General features: G+C 37.2%; 2 protein-coding genes across 6 annotated transcripts in view; one reads left to right on the plus strand and one right to left on the minus strand.

Annotated features, from left to right (window-relative positions):
- git1 (G protein-coupled receptor kinase interacting ArfGAP 1) overlaps window positions 1–409 on the minus strand; it is a 29,362-nt gene extending 28,953 nt beyond the window's left edge. For 2 of the 3 annotated variants that reach the window (XM_032545140.1, XM_032545139.1), the window contains exon 1: window positions 10–409. In XM_032545140.1, coding sequence (XP_032401031.1) covers window positions 10–61 — 52 coding nt within the window. In that variant the 5' untranslated portion in view covers window positions 62–409. The remainder of the gene's footprint in view (window positions 1–9) is intronic. The other variant, XM_032545141.1, reaches the window with a different exon arrangement.
- A 2,471-nt stretch (window positions 410–2,880) lies between these two features.
- The window catches only part of ankrd13b (ankyrin repeat domain 13B), a 46,918-nt gene continuing 23,842 nt past the window's right edge, over window positions 2,881–25,956 (plus strand). Inside the window, exons 1-2 of one of the 3 annotated variants that reach the window (XM_032545727.1) lie at window positions 2,881–3,364; window positions 25,203–25,338. In XM_032545727.1, coding sequence (XP_032401618.1) covers window positions 3,152–3,364; window positions 25,203–25,338 — 349 coding nt within the window. In that variant the 5' untranslated portion in view covers window positions 2,881–3,151. The remainder of the gene's footprint in view (window positions 3,365–25,202; window positions 25,339–25,956) is intronic. The other 2 variants (XM_032545729.1, XM_032545728.1) reach the window with 2 other exon arrangements.

A 25,956-nucleotide genomic window follows, 5' to 3' on the forward strand; every position in this document is an offset into this window, starting at 1 on the left:
CCTCCCTACCTGGCGCACTGCAGTCAGCGCAGACTTCAGTCCTGTGCAGCTTTCTTGACATCTCGAAAGTGGCTGAAACCGAGAGGTGGATGTCTGAGCCGATGTGAACGCTCGCCCCGTCTTTCCTCCCCCTCGAGCCACCGACCGACCGACGTCTGCCGTCAATCGCTTGCGGCTCCTGAATCCCCGGAAGCCGGGTGGCGTGGTTTGCTTTCCCGGCGGCCTGAAAACTGATTTTCCAGCTGCTTCGTGGGTCTCTTTCTGAACTCCAAGTCTAGAGCCAAGTTAAGTGAACACAGTTAATGTCTGTAAATGAATCGCATCTTGCTAAGAAGCTACATGCGTTAAATTAAATCTGGCCCCTGCATTGCCTGCTATTCACCGAGAGACGGCAGCTCTCCACCTGCCACTTTGTCTGTATGGTAAGATGTTTGTATCATTATTGGTTCGAAGTACCCCAATTTCTTTTCTACTTATTCCCATTTTGTCCCTTCATAATTGAATTTTGTACCAGTAAATAAACAATTTCGTATCAATGTGTTATATGGCATTTTAAAAATAAATTAAATATGTAAAATTCTATTTTAAATACTGAAATTTCAATTAATTTGTGCTTCAGTCAATTTTGGTTTGGTTTTCAAGATCAGCTATTCCACTCTTATCAAATATGGCAAATTATAATCTCAGGCCTAAGCCAAAATAGAAGTGTAGTAGATATTATTTGTTGGATGGCCATATTTCTTTGCAAAAGTTTATGAATAAAATATAGCAAGTTACTATCAGTTGTCAAGACAAGTAAACATAACCTTAGTGTCTTCTCTTTCGGCTTTACTCTTCAGGGGTCGCCACAATAAATTATCTGTCTCCAATTAGTCTTATTGTCACCATTTTGTCCTCTCACACAAAACAACTTCTTTTCCTCTTTCACCACATCCATAAATCTCTTTTTTCTCTTTTTTAACTTGCCCTCATCCTCCTGGCTCCAACCTCAGCGTCCTTCTACTGATATGATCACAGTCTCTCCTCTGAACATTTCCAAACCTTCCCAGTCTGGCCTCTCTGACTTTACCTCCAAAACACCCCGAAGAGAAACTCAACATTTTGAACTCTGCAGCCTCCAATTCTGCCTACAGTCTTTTCCTCATCAACTCTGTCTCTAAACTATACAACAGCACAGGTCTCACCACTGTCTTGTACAACTTTCCTTCCAATCTTGTTGATACTCTTTTGTCACACATAACATCTTTTATCCCCTATCCCAACCTGCTTGCATATGCTTCTTCACTCTTTTTCTACACTTCCTGTCACTCTGGATCATTAAGCCTAAGTACTTAAAGTCCTATACCCTCTGTACGTCTACTCCCTGCAAGGTCAGCGTTCTACTTGTGCCGCTCCCATTTACACGCATGTATTGTATCTTGTTTTGACTATTCTGCAGCCTGTCCATCACCAAAGCAATCAGTAAGGGGCTTAGAGCCAATCCTTGATGCATTCCAAACTCCACCTTGAATGCCTCTGTCACTCCTACAGCACACCTCACTATTGTCTTACAGCTATGATACATGTCTTACACCACTCTAACTTCTCTGCCAGTCCAGGCTTTCTCATACAACACCACTGTAGATGATACATTTTCATACCCAGAAAAGTCAAGTATGAGATGACTTGATTTGAATTTGTGAAATACTGCTCTTTTGTCCAACTAGTATGAGCACATGAGTTCCTCAACAGAGACAAAAGTCCCACTAGCAGCACAAATGTCCCAAACAGTATTACTCTTTTTGAAACACTTCTCAACAACTGGCTAAAACTATTCTGGTCTAAACAACAAATTGATTACAGGAAAATGTAAAATTTGTTTCCAGGAAAAGATAGGGGAATATGTTTTTCTATCCTACGCCTACTACACTGCTGAGAGAAGGGAGCTGGACAGAGTCTACAGATGAGCAACGTTTGTCTGATTACAACTTTATACCAACAGCTTACCATTACCAGCTGCTAGTGTACTCTTACTGATTCTTATATTTTTAGGATGCTATGGGTCACTGGTTAACTTGAGGGTAGATTTTTTTTAAAACTCCTAAATTGGGGTTTCCTATCAACTAATTTACTAGTTAAACATTGTCTTTGATTCTTTCCAGTCTACTCATGGACAAGTGTATCTACTAGTATTTGTATGCTACCAGTGTGTTACTTTGCCTTTTCTTGAAGGACTACTGTTCCCACCTAAGAGTCAATATTTTGCAAAAGAAAGTCACTATTATGAGTTAGTTTTATTATATGTTTTTTAACTAGTGCTCCAAAATATTTAACTGAGCAAACATCTTGTTAGTGAAGTGTACAAGAATAATGACGATCATGAAGAACTATTATATATACCAACGGCTTGCCATAGAATGGATGTACCCAACATCCATGGGGGGATAGGGTGGGTCGATCCTCTCATTCCTAGCGTATGCTTGATGAACCCCTATCCCTACAGGCAACAAGTTGCCCCACATAAAAATTACAAGATGGAAATTGCCTAATACGATTGAGACTAAATATTTTGTAAGCTTATAACTGGATATAGTCCTGTTTTGTCATCCATATGTTCAAAACAGATTCACCAATCCATACATGTGACATCATTACTAGTAAATAAAACACACTAACTATCGCGTTTTTGTTGTTTTAAGTTAATAAATGAAAAGTGCAGCACATTCACACATAATAATACAAAAATGGGCAACAAATGGGTTGTGCATTTAATTTTAAAAACGGGCAATTTGTGATTTTAATTTCTTGTTATAGTCCTTTAGTCATGTGTTTTACTCACATCCCCGACAGCGGATTGGCTGAGTGTGAGCACATTTTTTATTGCGGCTTGTCAGTGCATCTTTCTCAGTCACCACCACCGGATGGGAGGAGAGGCGGAGGTTAGATGTGTTAGAGGAGGAAGAGAGAGAACGGCAAAAAGGAGTGGAGGAACGAGTCGAGAAGAACTCAAGGTGTATTATTTTAATCTGCTGAGACAATCAAGACAGGAGTGTTATCTTTTTTTTCCTTATCTTTACATATTATTGAAAATTTCACTTTATTTCAAGGCGAGCGAGTGTCGGTTCGTTTACTCCTGACGCGTAAGGTTACACGCCTTTGGACATCACCGTCGATGAAGGATGGTGGGCACGACTATGTAGGGGTAATTTCACAACAAAGTGTTTTTGCGAACTGCCGAGGAATAAACAAAGAAGAGGGGGCAAACTATGATCCGAGGATGATTTCTGCAAAGAAAACTCTGGAGGAGAGTCGTTATCCTGTCCACTATCTGGTGTGGCACAACAAGCACCGTCAGCTGGAGAAGGAGCTGGCTACCAGCGAGCAGGTGAGATCGAAAAGAGCGATCAAAGCCCTCCTATTCTACCTCTCAGACATGGCCCTGTTTCAATATTCTCTCCCCAATGTATGATTTTACATTGCTGTAAAGGGGTGGTGGTTTTCACGCCAGTCGTGGAGCGTTCCATGTGAGGAACCTGGCCAATATTAGCGCAGTTAATTATTATCAGTAGGGTGGAGGGAGACACTTGTAGACTATATAGTTTGTGAAACTGGAATTCATTCATACAATGTTCCAATATGCATTAGATGCCAATATACGCCACTAAGGCTACTGATGTTTGAAATATCCACCCTGCTTGTCTTTTTAAAATGCAGAAGTTGTATTTCGACTTTTTTTTTTTTTTTTTGCTCCCCCCAAGCCCCCGGCAAAAATTCTGAGTGACGCTGGATGGTGTTCCACTATGTAAAGGCGTGTGTGGGTGTGTGTATGTCACAGTCAGTGGTTCTTTATTTGTGTGCATATACAAGCAGCATTATTGCCGCGTCTACTCCAAACTGTTCAGGCTCTCCACCTTCCCACCAGCATCCAGACCACTGGCGAGTGGGTGAAACAATGCAGATGCTGATGGATAATGTGGGCGAACAGTTGCCAGCCAGCACAACGCATATGAGCAATAAAATGCCATAAAATAGTACATTTATTTCCCTATGTGTGGCTTATGTTACTGTCAGAATTGTCCTTGGAGTCAATAAGCAGAGCACGGCAGATATAAGAATTACACTATTTTGGTTGTGAGAGCCAGAGGGAGGCTAATCAAGAGCACACTTGCTTGGGATTTTTGTTTTTTTCTAAATGCACTGAAGCACTTACCTATTACACATGAGATGCGCTGCAGGTTTTAGGGCTCAGCATTATGAAGACAGGACACTTCACTACGTGTTCAGGTGTATTTACCCACACACACTTATGCACACCCACCTATGTCTGCACACATTTTTTACATTTTGTGCTCAAAATCCTATACCAAGAAGCTTCTTCATTTACACCACAGCTGCTTGAAACTATGATAAACATGTAACTCTGTTGCTTAAGATTACAGTCACAGTGACTAAGGAAAACACTTGGAATTCATATCTATATCAAACAGATTTTTGAAAATGCATAGAATACCAGGTAGACGATTGACTAAAATCTCTGATGTAGAAGTTGGTGCTAAAAAAGATTTTGTTCAGTGAAATATGTTTTGTAGCAGTTGCTGTTGATTCACCAAGAAACGTGCACTGACTAAGAAAACACACATGTGTAATGAAGAAAGAATTTCTAGGAGGAGTTCACGAATGACAAAGTTTTGACTGAGAAACAAAACGTGCTAGTTTTGTTTTGTGTGTATTTGATTGGATGACATCAGAGGAAGCACGAAGACTTAGGGTGATTTTAGCTGGTCTTTGTAAACACTGTGGTGGACGAGAAGCTTTTGACGTAGATTATATTACGTTGGACTTTGATTCCAGTCTGGTCTTATCTTTCTCTCAACTCAGCTACTAAGTAACTTGTTTTTCCTGGACGCGTCTCAGTAAAAAAAATAAATAAACATAAAAAACAAACAATAACACTGGAAAATACAAATGAATGTACTGAGAAGAACTCAGATCAGTTGACTTTTGCTTTTTCATCATGTGAATCCACCAGAGTTGGATTTGTTTTTGGGAGTGTATGCATTTGATTTTTTATCGAATTTCTTTAATTGAAATGTTCAGCTCACTATGAGAAAACAGCACCTTCGAAGACCTGGGTGGGTGCTCTTGAATGTTATTTATGACAGATCCACATGGACCTTAGAAGATTTTTATTTCTAACCAATGCATCTTCAACCTGAAACGATTATCACAAGGGTTTTTCATTGTATGTCAGACTTACAATTTTCTTTTTGCGATACTTTTCATTTTTTTTCTTATTCGTGAAGTTCGATGATATTCCACAAATGTCCTGAAACAGAAGTTGCCAAGAGGTCCATTAAATTACATTTATGTAGTTGCTTCCGGGATTTTGACGGGGGAGTGGATGCAAAACCTCTTCATAGAAAGGTAGCTCCGTCATAATGGAAGTCCATGTAAATACTTTATATGGTCTTTAATAATGTTTATGTACACCTTAGTTGGAGAATGGCTGCGCACAACACTGCAGGGTTTTTTGTTCAGTTTTTGATGAAGGTACAGATAAACTTTGGTGATGGATGAAAGATAACAGAGGGCTTGCTCTGGAGAAAGTTCTTCAAAGACAACTGCTCAGAAGGCAGACAGCTGGGGCTTCGGTTATAGAGGGTAAGGGGAAAAAAAGCATGAGTAGGGTGTGGTTGAGGATTGACCTGCGTAAAACAGTTTTTACAAATGTGATTTTGTTTTATTACAATCCAAACAGGATAAATCTTTTTTTTTTAATATGTGGTCCTAAATTTAACATGTAACTGATTTAGGTCAAACCAACCTGAAAGGGCGCGTTACCTTTAATCCACCTTTCACCTCACAATTTTCCACTGAAAGAGGTAGGAGGATCAAATGCAACGGACAAAACAAGCACGGCAGATGCTGTAACTTCTGTTTCATTTCATTACTTCACACTCACACCTTTGTACAGAGTTCTAGGTTTCTGATTTGTTTCTTTATTTGCACTCCATGATGAATAACATAATTTGAATATGCATCAATGCTTATCAGATCCAAATGTCACTCGGTGGTCACGTAAAAATTATATTGGCAACAGACGAAAGATAAGATTTTTGCATAAATATTGGAATTACGTTCTACATTGTGAAAGTAGCCTAAGATGATAACTCGTTAGCAACATCTTTGGATCCAACTGGACATGTGTGGTGCTGAATGCTAACATTATTCTATCCAGGCAACAAGGCAACAAGGTATGTCTGTTGTAAAAACTGTAATTTGATGCTGTGGTAGGTGTCAGAGCTAAAATCCAAAGGAGCGAATGAACAGGGGGGACTGTACAACAGTTGGTTACCATGGAGCCTGAATGAAAGTTGATCAAGTATTCGTGACCAGGAAATAGCATTACATTCTTTCTGGTTGCATTTTCTTTTTAAAGGGGTGCAACTTCATAGATATCCACCAAACAAGGCATTCATTCATTATGTAATTTTAATGAATATCAAACTTCAGAAATTATGTTTCTGTAAAAGGCAGTTATTCATCCTCTGGTAATCTTGATGTGACCTGCATTGTGTGTCACAGTAATTTTCAGCTACAGGTTTAAAATAATATCTTACTGGATTTCGTGATAATTGCTAGTTAAAGGGAGATATACTGTAGTACCCTTATATATAAATGGGCAGTTAATGGATTTTATCAACTTGAAAACATTTTTCTTTTGAGCTTTTGCGTTCACACACATTCTGGACTAAACCTTGTGTGTCAAATTATTTGTGTCCTGGTATATGATTTTTTTTCTCTTCATTGTATTGTATTTTTCTTTACCATTAATGTGCTTAGAAATTACTGTATATGGTATTAAATTAGATAGACAACAAAGTTGGTCTGTAGTGATTGGAAGGTTTCTGTACTGTAAATCAATAAAAGGCAGGCTCATATTGTGCTCATATTGTGCTGGATCTAAAACTTTATGAAGCTACTTGGTTTTTAAAATACTTTCTGATTTTAGTTGCTACTATTGACATAAAGCACTAGAAAACTGGTTAGGGTTAGGAAAACACGATTACTCTCATTAATACAAAAACAAGCTGTAAAGTTGCCATGCGACGGACTGGTGACCTGTCCAGGATGTACCTCGCCTCTTACTTGAAGACCCCTGGAGCACCCTCCCTACCTTCCAAGGGTAAATATATTTAGATAATGGATGAAAAGTTGTAGCATGCAGAACTCCATATCTATCACCACCAGAACATTTATGTTTACCATTTTTGAGGTCATTGTGAGATCCAATTATTTTTTTAAAAAGAACTTCAAGTATGTGGTTCTAGGTTCTGCCAACCACCAGAGAAAATCTTTCTCTAGTTTACCAGCATTGTATTAGCACCATAATTCAAATGTATCTTCATAAATTTGCAGTTATTGTTCCACAGGTGTAGTATTTTTGGGAAAAGCATTAAGTGTTTTCAGTAAAGTCAATTGAGTGAACTAAGAACTGTCAGTCTGTTTTGCTGGTGCATGGAAATTTAAGAATACCTTTGCAGTGAAAGCTACAGGCTGTGGTGTGGGGCAGTGACATCCAGTAAATCTAACAAAGAATTATTCATTGTATGCTTTCTCAAAATTTTCATAATGAGATGCCGTAATTCCAAGTAATGCTTTATATATGTGTGGGTTATTACTGAAGTAAAACTTTAATTGGTTAGATTATTCATTACAATGAAAAACATCCAAGGTAATTGGTGTACAGCCATGGTAATTTACTGAAATGAATGGTAAAAGTCATAGTTTCAAGCTCCTTTTGGGAACCGTAAAACTGTAGCTTGTATTTTTGTTTTTGAAGCAACTTAAAAAAAACTGCTCAATGTTTCAACACCAAAACGGAAAAAGTATAGAAAGTCTCAAAAGATTTTGTTCTTTCTTTTTGTTTAGTTTTTGGGGGGATGGATTTCTTTTTGTTTTTGTTTTTTTCATGTCAGCTCCTGGGCATCCCAACTCCGCAGGCTCATAATTAGCTGTTTCCATCTTCTCATCAGTTATGAGCAGCTAGCAATGTGCTGTCCACATCATGTGTCATGGGGATTGTCTGGAACAACATGGAGTCATCCAAAAAACAAGACAATCCAGACTACTGCATATTAAAATGCAAAAACTGCTAAACATATCTTGTTTTTTAATCTAGGTACAAATACCCTCTATTCAGTAAGGTAGTAGGGTGTGAAACACAGTAAGTCGTGAATGAAAGCTTTGTCTCTTTTCACCACCCTGTTTTCTCTGTTTGACTTTCTACGTCAGGTTGTGCATTCACATTTGCATTTCCATTTTAACTGTGAAGTAGAAAGAGTTCTTTTGCATGTTTAAACATTTCATATGCATTAAAAGCTCATAGGTGAGACTAAACATAAAATTACCATATCATAAACATCAGATTTCAGAAATCATTGATCATTCATGTACTTTTCAGTAAACTGTGAGTGGTGAAATGATCTGGGACAGTAAACATAATACTCCCCAAATTCAAGCTTTAATCTTTGGAAAAAAAAAAAAAACAATCCTGGAAAACCACACACAGATACTGGCAGATGCAAATTAGTGTTTTGGAGAACTGGTATGTCATTGGCTTATATCAATATAAATACAGTTTTACAACACTAGGAAACAAATTTAGCCATAGTAAACTCCATGACCTGGAATAGAAAAAAAATGAGAATATGAGTTTGGTTCTATAATAATGTTTAGTAAATATAAATTATTATATACTCAAATAAGTAAATCAGGACAATATGTAATTTCTCAAAGTTTTACTGACGCTTAGTTGACCTTTCGTGCTGTAGTTAACCAGGACACAGCATGACATGGACTGAGCTAGACTTAGATTTCCATGTTTAGATTTAGAACTCTCCAACTATACTAATATGGGCCACCGACCTACATTTCACAGTAACCTACTATGTTTGTTACCAAGGAGGTCAACTGGATGAGATACAAACATTGGGATGGCTAGACTACATTAATGTTTATCTCCATATGCAGTAATTTCCACATTCATTAGTGAAGTTGTGTGAAAACTATCAAGTTGTGAAAAAAAGTATGCTCAAACTTAAGAAATCACTAGCAACTTTTATGTTACCTCTAACGATTCCTTTAAAATAAGAAAAAGAAAAAGAAGTAATATGTGAAGCAATAAATTAAACTACACCATGGTAGAGTTAATCAATTAATCTCGTAACTTTATAAACCAATTAATCGATCATTTATCTGACTTTTGCTTTTACCCTCCAGAAAACATTACTATCACACATTTTAAAGACCTGCTATTTTAAAGATGCTATTTTTTACTTCCAGTCTGAGATAAGAATATATCCTTCAAAGACAGTGAGAAAATCACCAGGAGCTGACCATTGAATCAAAGTTTAAATCAATTTTAATGATTACAGTGAGAAATAAATCCTTGACTAAACATATCAAGGAAATATGTGAAAGGAATGTAACATGAAAGTGGCCATTTTATTTATGTTAAATGGGATTTTGTCTTGTAATAGTATCTGCAATGCTAACAAACTAAAGTACAATTTTCAAAACAAAATCTAACAATTGGTCAGATTTTCTTCTATTAACTGTGAGTTTTACTTCCTGTGTTCAGGTTCTGGCTTTGTCATCTTTCTGGCTTTGTCTCAGAAAGAGAGTATTAAGTACTGTCAGCCTGATCAAATCAAGTTTATACATCAAATATACCGTGACTAAAACATTTAGAATCTTATTCTACATTCTGTTAGTGGAGAAACAAAGGGCTCATCCCGTCATTTGACATACTTTCCAAACTAAAGTAAGTTTTTGACCCACTTTTAGGGAGAGGAAAGGCAGATGTTATGAACCGCTCTGACACAAAAACAGAGAGACTGGAGAGAGAAGAAGATCAAGTGCATCAATTTATTATATTGACAGGGTGTGCTTTGAAACCGTCCATGACATCACATTATACAGCACGCATTAAGATGTCACTTTACAGTTGTTTTCTGACAAGCTAAGTTATGAAGGCAATAATGTGTATCTGTTTCATCATAGTTCTTATTCTCTGATAGCTTTAGTGGCTCTCAGTTGATAACAAACAATGAACCAAGCATGGTTGCATGGCTCTCTGGGTAAAAAGTAATATACAGATCTCTCTGTTTCAGAACTTCATGTCCAAGATCTACTTAAATGATGGCTCTACATATTCATTTCAATTTGCCACTTTCATGTACATGAAATATCCAGCAGTGTTTCTGATTGTTTGATTTGAAAAGCTTAGTGACTGGATGCTGTGACTATCAGCTTATACTTTATTTCATGCAAAACGTGAACATGTTATTCAGAAGAGTAAAATTATTGATTATATTTGTTATTATATCCGAGCTTGTAAAAAACTGTGTTAGAGACCATTCAACCTTGTATTCAATTGGGAAAAGATAGAATTGAACCGTCCTCTCTGAGGTGGAAACACGATTAATATTTAAATAACCTAAATATTTTTTGAACTTTTATCAAAAATAAACAGCTTAATATTTGGGTATGTGTAGTGCTCTGTGATGTACAGGAAACTTGTTCAAGGTGTACCTGTCATTGGGTGAGACTTAGAAGGGTCAACCATTCAATGACCTTCGAAAAAGTTAAAAGCTTCTGGCAAATCCTAACAATACACTGGACATCAAAGATACGTTCTATTTCAGTCATGACTCACACAAGTAGTTAGAATAAGTTGAAAGTCACTATCAGCAAAAACAATAGCCCTTATGAATGAGAACATTTTTATACATTGGGAATATAAAAAGTTTTTATTAGCTGGTAATTAGTTAGCCTATTGGCCTATTGGCAGAGGTAGGGTCTGCTGTCAGCTGCTTTTCAGAAATCAAAAGCAGCTTTTACCATATGGTCTGTTGTTTAATAAAATGTTTTACCTTAATTATGAGTAAAGGCTGGTGCTCCTTTAGTTTCCAAAGTATGTCTTTGTAAAAAAACTCAGTTCTCTTTCTGCTGTGTATCTCACAAAAAAATATAATACTGTTGAAATTATATGATGGAAAACATAAACAAAATCCTAACCTTTTAAAACCTTGGCATATCATGTTAACAGAAACATAACTGTGCTTTTTTTCTTATTTTCTTCCATAAAAGGAAGAAAATAAGAGGAATATAGTGTTTGTTTTATAGTGTTGACAGGAAATGACAGGAAAACATTTCACACTGGATTTTCTAAGCTCAGCCTTATAAAATCTTATTGTGACTCCTGTCCTGTCACACTTGAAAATACTAGACTGTTCAACTTGTTGCTTCAGCAGGTTCATGTCAGACAGGTCAGAGAAAACTATTGATTCAACATTATAATGGACAGAAAGTTGTAGGTGTTAATGATCTTATTCAGACAAGAGAATGTCTGAAGATGAGGATAAGGAGACAGCTGTGGAAGTCCTCATGGCTGGACAAAAGATGATAAGATTAGACATCAATACCAGGAGCAGCAATACTGTAAAATTTTCCCAGAAAATTTCAGAGTTTTCTTTAAATTTGCCTTGGGTTGTTTTTGATTAGAGCACTTGTTGGGCCTGTCATGTTTAATAGCCATAGACCTCAGATTTAAGCTTATGACCAGAATTGTTTGTTTGTCCAAAAACAAACAAACAAACAATAAACTAAACTAGTTTTTTATCTACTTCATAGCAAGTTTTCCTTGAAGACATTTTCTTACCTGATTACAATGCTACCATTTTATCAGGTTCAAAATATAAAGCGTGACTTAAGGAGTAGCTGCTAGAAACTGGTAACAAGTAATTCAGTGTTATTTAATATATATTTGAACAAAATATTTGATGAAACAAAATTTATTTATCTTGTCAAGATACTATTTATTATCTAAGGTTTTTTTGAGGTGAAGGAGATCTAACAGAACTTGGGAAGAGATCAACATCTATACACAAATTAGTTAAAATCATTGAACAGCAACGTCCGTCCACCTTTTGGTGTTCAGTCCAGTGTTGTACTTGTCAATGGGTTGCAGTAGACTCTAATCATTTTATGGCCTATGGGACGTGCTTACAGAAACTTCACACACATATCTAGCCTGCCAGTCATCAACAAGACATCTTAGAGAAAGTCATATTTTTGGCCTAACATGACAAATCCATATGATATTGTGTTGAGTGCTTGACTTTTGATGTAGCTAAGTAAACAAGTAAGATCGGAAACAGTAATATACTGTATGTCTGTAGTCTGAACAAAAACTGGTAGCAGGAGGAATGGGATAATAAGTACAGTCACACAGTTAAGCACAGAGAAAATATAAAACCAGGAAGGAAGGAAAAGAAACTGTAGAGGGAGGGAGAGAATAACATATTTAGCAAGTGAGAAGCAATGAATTCCAAGAAGTGAAGAGGGAACAGACAAACTAAACCAGGGAGTGATAAAAAAACTTTAGAGTAATACGTAATATAGACTGGAGAAAAGACAGAATGTTAAAGGAAGTAACCACAGTCCCTCAGCCATGAGCAGATTCTATTTTAATCTAGAAATAGAACCATCTAATTGATAGAGAACAAGACTATTTGAGTAATGATGGTCTGTCTAAGGGCAAAACCAGGAAATGACATGAAGTTTTCTCAAGTGTTGTTTCCTGCCTGCGTCTCTGTTTGACCCCCATCTCTACCCTTCACTCTGTATTCCTTAATTATGACATCTTCACCATGAAGTCGATGTTAGATCAGCGCTATAAAATCCCTCTCCGTGCTGCTGACTCAAGGGAACAGGGCCATAATTTAGCCTTACAGTTTCATTGCTTTCACTCCAGTCCTGAATGACTCTGTCAACCACTTGAGTTCTGCATGCACCTGTCTTCAAACATCTCCACTTTCTGTTCTTCGTCTGTCTCTATGTCACATGTATTTAGTTTTTCTTACATTTTCCCCCCAATTCTTCCTATCCATCGTTTTCTTGTGAGGATCCATTCATTCATTCCCTACTGGACTTTTTTTTCTCACTTCTATGAAATCTCAGTCAGATTTCAGCACAACAAAGCAAGGATGCTATTGCACGAGAGCTTGAATGGAACAGATTTTGTCAAATATATTTTTTAACACAAAAAATAAAATTCAAAAACAATAATCTGCTGTGGGATTCGCTCATTTAAAGGCAGGACTTGAGGTCAGAGCCTCATCTCTCTGAACTTTTCCTGGTGTACTCTACTTTGGTGTCTGTTTTTTGTTATATAAGACAACACAGACATAAGACTTTATTTGGACTTGCAGCTGCTGCGCAGCATAGGTGCACGTGTCCTAATATAAACTGGGATCAAACTTTGAGCTGCTCAGACGACAGTTTGGCTTATCTTCAGAAACTTAACAAGAGCGGTGTGCAGAGTCCGGTTCCTTCCATCCATGAGTCTCTGTTCCCCCTCAAAGTAGCATGTGTTTATATTTAGCTACCTTGTGTCGCCTTTTGATGCAAATACAGCTGCAGGTCTCTTTGTGCATGTATGTACCTGACTTGCACATATATATACTGAAATATTAGGGTTTTTTTCTCCAAGTATGTAAATCTGAAGGAGGCTTGTTGTAGAGCATCTGCTCATATCAAAAGAAATCAGAGGTTCAGACTTCTGACCAGGATGCCTATAGGATCATAAGTGGAAGATAATGTATGGATGAAGCTTTATAAAACTTAATATTCAATGGTTTGTTGAGCATAATATTTTATACCAGTTCAGACTTTTTGTTATGTTCTTGTAAATGAATCGGTTCAGAAATGAACTTAGAGGTCTTTAATTTTGGAGGTAGTTGCGGAGTTTGGAACATTACCTGATAGAAATGATGGTGAAAGATCACAAGGAAGAAAAAAAGGAGGCAATGTAAACAATTTCTTGTCAAAATCTGTTAGGTTTCTGTAGTTGGGTTTCTTCACTTCCAAACGTGATGATGGAGGTTTTACGTGAAAGGTCGTAAGAAGTTTGAGGGCTTTAGTTGGCTCTGGGGCACTGCACACTGCCGCCAAGTCATGTTTTCATTTAACACCCATCCACTACCATTTCATACCATCCTACTTTAATTTCTTGTTTTTTTTTTCCATTTTTTTCTCCGAAGAGTTTTTGCGGCGCTAGTGGCTCGTATTTTTTCACAGTAGGCAGACAGGAAGGAGGGTGAGGAGAGGGGGGAAGACATGCGGTAAAGGTCGTCGGGACCGGGAGTCGAACCCGCGACGTCCGCGTCGAGGACTAAGGCCTCCAAACGTGGGGCGTGCTAACCCCCTGCGCCACCACAGCACGCCCCCATCCTACTTTAATTTCTAACCCATCAAGAAACCATTTTACGCCCATGTACTTAATGACTAAAGAGTAACAAGTAATTTAATGTAATTTCATCTATCCCATGTGATGTTTTATCTCCTGCAGATGTAGGAGATGGGTGGTGATAGCAGCTACTACTCTCATTACTGCATCAGATTTTTAATTAGGCGTTGGGAAAGAAGGATGTTAGCTGTCAGCTGTTTCTGCTACACAGCTGGATTCAGATTAATTGCTATGGAGACACAAACAAAAACAACACTTATAGTAGACTATGAGAAGATTAAAGGAAATTGTTTTAAAAAGGAATCACGAGTACAGGTTGATAGATGCTTGTTTCCAAAATGTCAAAAGTCCAAAACATGTCCAGCTAATCTTTAAGGTGATTTCTTTCAATACTGCTGTATTGCCATTTGTGATGCTTCGTTATGAACATCCTGAGTTTAGTGAATACAGTAGCTTTGTACGTTGCGATATCCTATCACAAGATTTGAAAATGTTGAACACCATATTTAGACATTGCACTAAGGAAACCATCATGTCTACATCAATCTTAAAATAAATCAAAGGTAGGCACAACCTCCTTCTTTTAAAGACACTTCAAGTCTAAAAAGTCATAAATTTCAACACATATTTCAGTAACAAAGCAGTGCCAATAGTTGGGGATTTTATGGGAAGATTAGTGACTAGTTTTGGTTTTGATAATATTTTACAGTTGATGCTGAGTCCATTCATCCATTTACCAAGATATACTTACATTTTGTAGCAACATGTTGCATTTTCATCTTAACTCACTTACATTTGTAGTAAACAAACCACTTCATGCCCATGAACTTCTGTTAATCAGTTCATGTCTGTCAACGGTTGATTATAATAAGGTATTGATAATAAATAACCATAGTGAATTATTAAATCTTATATGTAATTTCATTTTAATTATCTTATTTTCAAGAGTTTATAATACTCTGTATTTCCATTGAAAAAGTTAAAAGTCTGTGCTACTAATTTCATTCATTGCAACAAATGTCCAATTCTTCACAATAATAGAAAATTTTGGTCAAATTTAAACATTACTTTACAATTACATCTGCCAGAAGTGTGAAATATGCCAGGCACAACTGCAGGAAAAACTTTTCACACAAGGACTTGATGGATGGTTGGTACAAAAAGTCCAGTGAAAGACAGATTGATTTTGTTCTGGAAAAAAAATATTTGGATTTGAAGTGATGGAATATGTTAAGTGAAGTAATTGCAAGGATGTGAAATGAAAAACAGCAGTTACATTATCTCTCAAAAAGTAACCTTTCTGGTACATTTTACATTTTAATGTTGACATTATCATGGCAGACTTCTGGCAGACAATGAATTAAACTTAAAAGACTCACCATAGTTGGTTTTATTGGTTTCATTGCACATTTAATACTTTAATCAAATTTTGAGAGAAATGTAGTGAGCTTTAACCCCAAAACCTTACACAAAAACATCTTTAAATTTTTAAGTACATTTTTCATTTTTTTCTGTAACTTGCACTCTTTCATTTCTTTTTAATTTTTATGCATTCTACAAAAATGTGGTTCCTGACATTTTCCACCAGCTTAAATTCAGCAGAAGGTAATGTCTACAGCATATTTATGTTAAAACAGACAAGCAGTTTTCAAAAGTGTTATTGAATATGGAAGGCAAATCAATACTGTGACATTTCTAAACATATGGATTCGTTGAGCAGCCTCTCTCCTCGTGTTCAAGGGGAAATGCTAATTGTGTTGTTACCGCCCATTTAAGCTTCAGGAGGTTCTTGAACTTGACAAGTCGGAAGCAGACTGTCCTAGAAAAGGATGACCCTTTGATTTCATTATCAGCCCAGACTCACTGCAACTGTGCCTTGCTGCATCATTTGGTTTTTATCTAATTCATCTCATTGGCATACACAAAGAAGGCAACAGCTGTGCTGTTTACCTTAAAGAGGCTACGTTATGTAATTAAACACATAATCTACCTGCACTATTTAAATAAACTGTTTATACTATGAGAGTCAGCCTTCCGTGGTTTTATGATGAGAGGTGTCGGCACTGTGCGCTAAACAGGTGTCAGCACCCTTCAGATAACCATCGTCTAAATCCTCGCTCCCACTGCCGTTCCGTCGGGTCAATCCACATCGTAGTGCCGTCTTCATCCTTCTCTCCGCTCCTCTTTTTATCTCGCCGTCTGTCTGTTGAGCTGTCAGCCGAAACTGGCTCTGATGCTAAACAGATGAAGTGCAGTGAGAAACAGAAACATTAAATATGCCGCAATGTAGGTCAGTGTTTTCACTTGATGGTTTGGTCTTTCTTTTTGTTCCTCCGCTGTTTCAATTTTCGGGCCTTGAATGCCTTTGTGCGAGCGGAGATGCATTGCGGCTGTGTAAAGTTGAATGTCAGACGTTTCAAGAGGTTTTGTTCTTCGCCTGGTGTATCATCACCGTTTGTTCTGTTCTCCCTCAGTCATTGTTGACGTAGGTTTAGTACTGTCCTTTTCATCTAAAAGCAGTGATTAGCATTTAACTGCAGTCCAGCGTTTGTCTACCTCCCATCAGGATGGGCATTAAGAGGTGAAAAGGAAGGCAGGAGAAGGAGGAACAAGTTATTTTTATAGCACCACCTCCTGATGTGTCTCTTATGCGCCCCATGCACAAACATTTGGGAAGGCTGCTGTGTGTATAAGCACATTTTTTACATACATGTGTGTTGTGTTTTTTATGAAAGATTGATGTCGGTCTAAGTACCTGCCAAGCTGCATCAGGCGCAGCACACGCTGAGCAGGAGAGAGGAGGGAGAGAACAGAGGCTGGAGGAGGAGGAGGAGTGGAAGAAGGAGCAGATGCCACAGATAGAGATGCCTATCAATAATGCAACCTCCAGTGAGCTCACAATTGGGGGAGGGCAGGAACAAATGAGGCAGAGAGCGGGACCACTGATGAAGAAATAAGGAGTTGTTTTGGATACTTCTACAAGATGATGTAGGCCATGGAAAAGACTCAAATTATGTAACTGTGGAAAAAGTAGAGAAAGCAAAGCAAGAATGAAGAGTGAATGAATGGTGAGATTAGGAATAAGTATAACAGAAAAGAAGTATAAAGACAGGTAAAAAAAATCCCTGAAACAAAAATTATATATAAAATGAATATGATTAATAACAATAATCCCGATGCTTAACTCACTCAGTCCTGTTTGCTGCTAAATGTACAGATCCCTCTGCTACTATTGGCATTTCTGGAGGAGATGTGTAAAAAGCTTTAAAATAAAAGGCAGCTGATGATCCCAAGATGCACCTCTTTGCTGCATTTCTCCAGCCTGTGAGTTTTGGAGATATTTTCTTTTTATTACGTGTTACCATCTTCCTTCTACTGTTCATGGTGGATTTTATATGTTTCAACTATTTATCTGACTGTAAATGTGGAAAAGGGGCTACTTTTGTAAAGGAATTTTCTGACCAAATGTCAGCACAAAACTGACCAGCTTGGATGATATGTTTTTGTCTTGTTTTTGTTTTGTTACTAAGAATTGCTACAAGTGATTGGCTTCTGTCATGTCATAGCTTCAGTACGTTGCAAGGTTTAGTATACCTCTTGAACGTTTTAGTAATTTTTTCACTTTAAAACCACAAGAACTTTAGCACAGGGCAATTATTAATACATGGGTTCAATTTTCACCTTTTCAAAACATGCCATTGTTTTCCTCCTACCTCATAATGGTGCACTTTGTCTTGGTCTGTTATACAGAATCTCAGTGACTTACACAGAAATCTGAACTTCAAGGGCTGCTGGTACTTTTTCAGGCATTTATACCCATGGGAAAGAGTTAACCATGGATTCCTAATTTAATGATCACAGGAGCGAAAATTAATCAAAAATAAAAATTTACTTAGTGATACCAATAAGGGTGCCACAGGAAATTTTGATAAAACAATAATTTTTATGGGGGGGTTTCTGACACTTTTTAATCTGACGCAATGGATGTACAAAGAAATTGTGACGTGTAACACTACTTCATAAAAATTAACGTTGATTTTGCAGGATTTTTACACATATATTCAAGGGGTGTCAATAAGCCTTGAGGGTGATTTATTTCTAATTTATTCTGTACTTTAAAAGTATTGGCAGTCAGACCACTCAAATTGTAATAACATACCACAGAACATCAATAAAGACATTACCAGAACAGTGTGAACCAGACTAAATGCTCTTTATTTGATAAATAGTCTGCTTCTCATCAGAATCCTGGAAATTGTGTCAGCAGTCCCTCAATAGTACGAAGCCAAAGTGAGCCAAAAACACTCCTGCAGCTCTGAGACTCTAGCCTGGAGAGATGTTCACACATCAGTAGTTTTAATTTGTATAATCGAACTTGTGGAAATACAAAAGACTCATGGGTGAAAAAACTGGCACAAGATTTACATCTATTCTTTTGCCTTACATTGGTTTGAGCAAAATGCTAATATGAAATTTAACACTGCTTCACCTTTCTGTTGCTTGATTGCACCCAGCCTTTAATTACCAAAGAGAAAAATGCAATTTTCAAAAGATAATATTAATTAATAAGAGAAAAAGCTGTTGACACAACAGGGCCAGGTCGGTGTCTAACTCCAACCACATTACCTCGATCCGATTTCTTTTTAGAATTTGACTTGGAATTTCCAACACCTATATAATATCAAAATTTTTGTAATTTTTTTTAAGCCATGCAGAACTCACCACATTACAACCAGTACTCTGATTATTACAAGCTTTATTTTCAAGGAGAATTGTAGCTCTGATCCTGGATTTAACAAGGAGCCAAAGAAGAGAGGATAAAAATTGAGAATATGCCTATTTAATTTTCTTCTGAATTCTTTCTGCAGTGTTCTGGCTACACAGAGAACTTTTTTTTGTTGCACTTTCTAGTATTACAAAAGCGCAGCCTTGAAGTAACAAATGCATGTACTAATTTTTCTTCATCACTCGGGACAGAATATTTCTAATTTTGGAAGTATTGTGGTAGTGAAAAAAGGAAGTATTAGAAACCTGTTTAATATGGAGTTTAAACAACACGACCTTTTCAAAAATGACACCCAATTTTTTTTACTTCATTACTGGAGCCCAAATAAACGCCGTCAAAAACAAGCGACTGACTAAGCAGTTTGTGTTTTAGAGGCTCCCATCTCATCTGAATTTAAAAGCAGAGCATTCAAAGTCATTCCGGTTTTTATGTCTTAAAGGAGCGTCTGTTGTCTACCTAACTGATTGGATTCATCAAGATTTGTCCTTAAATGTAACTCAGTATTATCGGTATAGCACTGTAAATTTATCCTATGCTGTCTAATCATTTTATCCGTTGAAAGCGTAGATATAACAAAGAGATTTATCTCTTCACAGATTATCATTTTTCACTGTCGTTATTGGTGTTCTGTAATGTTTTATTACAATTTATCTATGTGATAAGAAATTTTCTAAGGAATACTAGTGTATGTTTGTTAGAGCAACCCTCTTTTCGTCATGTAATCTGTGAGTGACTAGGATATTGTTGTCCATTCTTTCTGTTTACGTGGTTATTGTTTAAGCCTTCAATATTATTTTCCTATAGATTACTAAAACTAACTGCATCTAATAATGAGGATGTTTAATTACCATTCTGCCAGAGCCAGAAACTCATGTGACTTCCTGGAAACATAAAAGAAAATTGTTTCATCTCTTACAGCAAGTCATAAAATCTGCAGTAAAACAAAGTCTGGAGAGCCTCTTGTCTCACTGCTATAACTTATTAAGACAGGGCTGAGATAAGGTTATTTGTTCCACCTTATCTTTATATGGCAAGTTAGAATGTGGGACATTATTGACCAAGTGATCAATTTACTCTCTGCGTGAAATATGTTAGAAACGCTTCTCTATCAGTCTGTGGTACACACTGCTACTCCAGGTTTATATTTAACTTGGGAAGTCGTGAATTAGTTCGACAAAACCAAAGCAGAGGTATTCTGCTTTACTCTGTGAAAGTAGTTTATCCCCACACACTGTCAATTTTACTGGTGAGTGGAAACTAAGAGATTATCAGGAATGACATCATGTTTCCACTTTGAAACCTGAATCGCACAAGTGAAATGGGGCCAGCGAAACTCTGTCTGTGCATGGTTGTGTGTGTTTGTTTAAAAGAAACAGAAAGAGAAGACTGCCGACAGAGTGCACGGCCCATTAGTTGTAAACAACTGTATTGCCTCCTGAGAGTTCCTATCTTGTTAATGTGAGAGGAGGAGAGTTCTTCATCATGATTTAATGAACTGCATGTTCTGTTTTTCAACTTAACATTGTTCCCATCTGAATGAGTTATTATGTCAGTATGTCTGCAGGTCAGGGTGTAGTGCTGGAAAAACTTTTCCTTTTAGTTGGCTTAAGTGATCCTTCTGAGTCATTTTGTTTTGCCTGCCTGAAGTGCCAAAAACCAGAGGAACTAAAAACTGCAGATCATTAAATGGCTACTGGGGCAGACTACAAAACACCAGGTGGCCCTCATTTCTGTGATCAGGCTATGGAATACATGGTAATTGATATATTGTTAAGGTTGTGGTGATAGGAATAAATAATGTTTCCCTCTTTTAGCTGCTTGCAAAAAGACTTTGGATGCCACTGCCCTAGACTAAGAGAAAAATGCTATTGTGGAGGGTCTTCATCAAGGATGTTGAATTGATTAAATGTTTTCAACATTTTAACTCAATACTACCAATTTAAAATGCTTTAAGATATATATTTTTTTATTTAAATCCACCTGTGTCAAAAGAGGAACTGACCAATGTGTGAATATATACTTCACAAGTGAAGACCATGGCTGTTAGGTTCACAATATGATCATCTTTCCCGAGCTGCGAGTGAGAGTTTGATGCTCACTGCTTCAGTTTGTGGAGTTACCGCTCATTTCTGCTGACTTATTGACCCTATTCCCCAGTTAAAACGCTCACATACAAACAGCCGAGGTAAATAAAAGATGCAGGAAAATAGGTTTCTGGATAAATAGTGTTTTGGGTCTGCAAATGCATCTTTTGACAGTGTTTGTAAGAGTGTTGTTATGGTATTCTGTTGAAAGTGTAAAAACTGACATTTCTTCATGTTTTTATTATGATTTTCTCTGTAGAAAAATATTCTTCTGGAGGGTACTTTAATAATGCAAAACTTTCATGGGTATGTGCTGCACTGGCTTTTATATCAGTAATCATCACAACTTAGTTTATTAAAAGTACATTTTGAATTTAATTTGAGGAGAGAAGAATGCTCAAAGAGGCTGAAAATATTATAACTATTGATTAACATTTATGTAAGTTGATGGAATAGCATTATGTCAGGGATTTTTACCCAATTAAATGACTAGAAATTTAAATGGAATATCTTTGAAAGCTACCTTCTGTGTCAAAACCACATGGCAAAACATGGTTTTCATTTTCATAGATGACTTTTGTATTAAAGTTAGTTTGGTGTAGAATGGGCTAAATGAGAGCACCTCTCTGTTAGCTCTGCCCTCTGTCTGTAACAATTGCTACATGTGCTAGAAGCATGAATAAGCCGGACAACACGAATCAACAACTGAGGGTGCAGTTTCAGGCTGCTGCTGTTTGCAGATACTCCTTGGAGGTGTCATCGCAGCATATCTCTCACATTGTGACTTGTGTTACTTTGAAAAATTGAGTGTAGGAGTTTGTTTTTTCTCTTCTGTGTTGGTTACGGGTCATTGGAGGCCTGACAATGGAGAGGTGGCTGGGTCAAAGAAATCAACCCAAATAAAGGCATAAACAAGTGCAAGCCCAACAGTAATTGAGTCCAGGAAATCTTCAGCAAGCCTTTTGGGATGTTTTGAGTTAACTCGCTCAGAGTTTGAATGAGGTACATAAAAGGACTAAGAGTTTAATCTACACTGAATGACACTGGAGAGACCCATTTATCATGGCTGCTTAAACTAGCCATGCCATTTAAGCGGCCTTGTAGCATAATCCATCAATGCGAAATGCTGTAGAATAAATAATATGACGAGTCTTATGAAACAGTGTATATTCCAATTCTTCCTTCTATATTGAAAGAAGGAACATGGTACATACTGCTTTCTGGCAACTCTCTGTGCTTTATCTGAACTGTCTCCTTCAACAACCTCTGCTTTCTCTGAAACAACCCAGCCGCCGTCACTTTCTCTCTCCTTTCCACCTCCTTTCACCTTGCCATATGCTCCTGTTTGGCTCTCGCTTATTAGCTTCTTTCTAATACTCTACCTCTGTCCTGTATGTTATTTGCTCACCCTTAGCTGAAACTGAGCAGTACTCCAAAAAAATGGTAAAGCTGGTAATCTAAAACATTACACACACAGAAACCTTAGGAAGGACATTGTAGGTAAAAGAAATGACCCATTTGGGGGGAGAGGTTTGTTCCTTTTAGGTTTTAAATGCTTACCTTTGTGTTTGTACATTAAACTAATACCAACTAATAATCAACAGACCCCTTACTTTCTATCAGAGACTTGTTGTGTTGCTTTAGTTGCTATGTGTCTGCATCCATTCCCCTGTCTCCGTAGCTCCTGGGGGACTCCCTCATTACATTGTCCCATTTATTTTCTTCATCTCCGTCCCTTAGGTGCTATTCTGTATGTATTGCTGATGGGCACAGCCTACTGCAATGGAAATCTTTCTGTTTTTGATTAGTGTCTTTTTCTTTTCTCCTTTTTTATTTCGTTCAAATGACCGAGCACACAACTGTTAGCCAAAGATTACGAGGTAGCAGTGTAATGGAGATAGATTCATCCATTGACATACACTGTGATATTATGTTTCTCTCACTAAATTCAGTTATTGTAACATGATCCAAGATATTACAGCTTAAGAGCATGTGCTTATTGTGTGTTTGTGAGCATCTTTCTGTGCTCATGTATTCTGGTTTTCTGTATATCATTGTGGTTCTCCTTATTTCCCTTGCAAATAAGCAAAACAGAAGAATGCAGTTACTGATTGCTGAGTGTTTCTGTTACACTGTCATTCATCAAACCAGCTTCCTCACTCCGACTTATCTTGTTTGATCTGTTGATTTTAAAAATTCCCCCAAAATTAGCATATGTTCACACTTTCCCGTGTTCTCCTGAAGTACTTAGTATTAGTATCATTATGTAGACTGATTTTTCCTTTTAGCCTGTGTTATATTGCTGAAGCTGGCAAATGCTTATCTCAAAAAGTAAACCTTAATTGGAGTCGAGCCCTTAGGATGAACAGAACTGACCTTGGATCAGCCATTCCCCAGAATATTGTGACCATCAAAAACTCTACTTACTTACTCTACTTACAGCAAATCTAGGATCATTGAGGAAAATGTTTTGTTTTATAACTAGTAAAACAAAAAGCCTGTTAACCAGGATTTTATGATGTACACCAACAGGACCACGAGAATTGAATTCAAAAAGGTCTCATTGAGATACAACATCTCTTCTGAGTCTTGCTCATGGTGGCGGCATACATCGAATCTAAAATGGCTTCAAGTAAAATAAATAAATAGATCAGAAAACCTGAAAAAAGGCAAAAGTCAGAAACAGTAATTGCAAAAGTTACTACAACACAATTGTCAAATATTTATATTTATAATAAAATCCACATAGTCCACACCAATACCTGTGCTGCTGGTGACCCCAGAGATTATCCTGGTCTTCTTCTGAAAAACAAAACATTGTTGGTCTTTAGCTTCCTAGCTAACCAGTTTAATGTTGAAACCAGTTGGTATTTGTTCATTAATTTCTATAACTTTCTCTTAAACTACAATACTCACTGGAGAAAAGTAAGCAGAAGCATGATACGGCCATGACCATGCTTCATTCTGGGTCATTCTTTTGTTAGTGGGTCACACAATTGTGGTCAAAAGTTTAGCCTAATCAAACCACAACACATCCTCCCACATCAATTAGGGAGATTTTAATCAGACCAATATTTTTTCTTAGAATTAAAGGCTTCTGACCCTTTTTCTTAGTGCAGACAAAGCGAGGACTACAAGAAATTGTTTTCACATATACAACGCAATAAGTAGCAACTGGAAACTCCATCATGTCCTTTATTGTTCCTGTAAGCCTATTACCATCCACCTTAACCTTTCTTTTTATCATTATGGAGAAACATCCAATTTTGTTTAATGTCACTGTTGGTCTTTTTTTCTCTAACTATTGTTGACTGTCTCTTCCGTGCCACAGTCCAGACATGTTGCTGTGAGTTTGTACTTTTCTTCAGACTGACATTTTGGCCAATGAGATCATTCTTTTGTGCAAACTATGGCTGAAGCTAAACAACACAAATGAACAAATGTCTGGAAAGTGTGACTTGAGCAGCTAAATATTACTATGGTTGATCGGATGCAGTTAATCTGTATCCAAGAAGACTTAATGCTGGAAGTGAACCAAAGGGGATTCAGAAAAGTAATTAAGTGTGTGTTCTCTAGAATAACCTTGTAATTTCAGCTTTTTTATGTTCTATTATAGAGAGTTAAGAAATCAAAAGAAGCCTCAAAGATCAATTTAGCTGTTTTTGGAACATTGATAAGTGAAAGTTTGAACTTCTGATTTCTGAAATTTGTGACTTAGGAAAAACATTTCAGATTGTTTTGTGGTTTATAGACAATAATGAGGAGTTTCGGCCTGATAAACAGTTTTGTCTATTTTTTTTTTTTTTTAAAGAAACCATGCAGTGTTAATGTCCAGTGAAACATAGTTAAATGTATTTGGTAGCGAGACATTGGCTACCATAGCTCACAGTCTTGTTTTGTTCTGTCTGTCATTCCTCATACATTTCTTCCTTTTGTACGACAATGGTTAACTATAAATCTAAACGTTCTCTGTCAGCCCTTACGCTCACATCTGCTCCTCCTTATTCCACCGCTCTTGTCCTTGCCTCCACCCATCTAGACGGATGTAGAGTCTCTTGACCCTCGTGGACGGACTCCTCTCCACCTGGCTGTCACTTTGGGCCACCTGGATTGTGCCAGGGTCCTGCTGCAGCACGGAGCTGACGTTAGCAAGGAGAACCGTAATGGCTGGACCGGTGAGTGTGCGTGTGTGTGTGTGTGTGTGTTGAAAATTTCATTTGTTTGCCTTAATGCACATATTGTACATTATGCATAAGCTTTTGTACACAGAAATTGGCCCTTGGGAGGCTGGAATCTGTTTTAAGGTAAATGTTCTGTGAGGTGCATTTTGTTCAATGAAATAGCAATGTTGATGTAATTGTAAGTCTGCTGTATAAAGAAAAATGACATTGACAACAATGAAAGTGTCTTTTACAATGCAGTTGGCAAAATTCTTCATAAGTTTCTTGTTGCCTTTATTATTTAAAAATGTTAAAGACTTATACTTCCTGTATGAACAGAAAACAAAAATGATCATCACATTAAATGTGATTGAATTGAATGTATGTAATATTATTACCTTCACTCGTTTTGCTGCTCTATGCACTTTTTTTCAGTCACACTTGCTCTTTAGGCAGACTTTGTCAGGGAGCTCTTCTCTACTGGCTCTGCGGAAACGTGGTATGGACATCTGGCAATAGCAGGATGTGGGAGTGTGAAATCATTAATATTTTAACCTTGAAATTATCACTGTTTCATCACATGCCTGTTCAAGATTTCTGCAGCTTCAAATGAATCACTTGTTAAAGCCTGAA

This window comes from Xiphophorus hellerii, chromosome 18 (genome assembly GCF_003331165.1).
Source record: "Xiphophorus hellerii strain 12219 chromosome 18, Xiphophorus_hellerii-4.1, whole genome shotgun sequence".
Taxonomy (NCBI): Eukaryota; Metazoa; Chordata; class Actinopteri; order Cyprinodontiformes; family Poeciliidae; genus Xiphophorus; species Xiphophorus hellerii.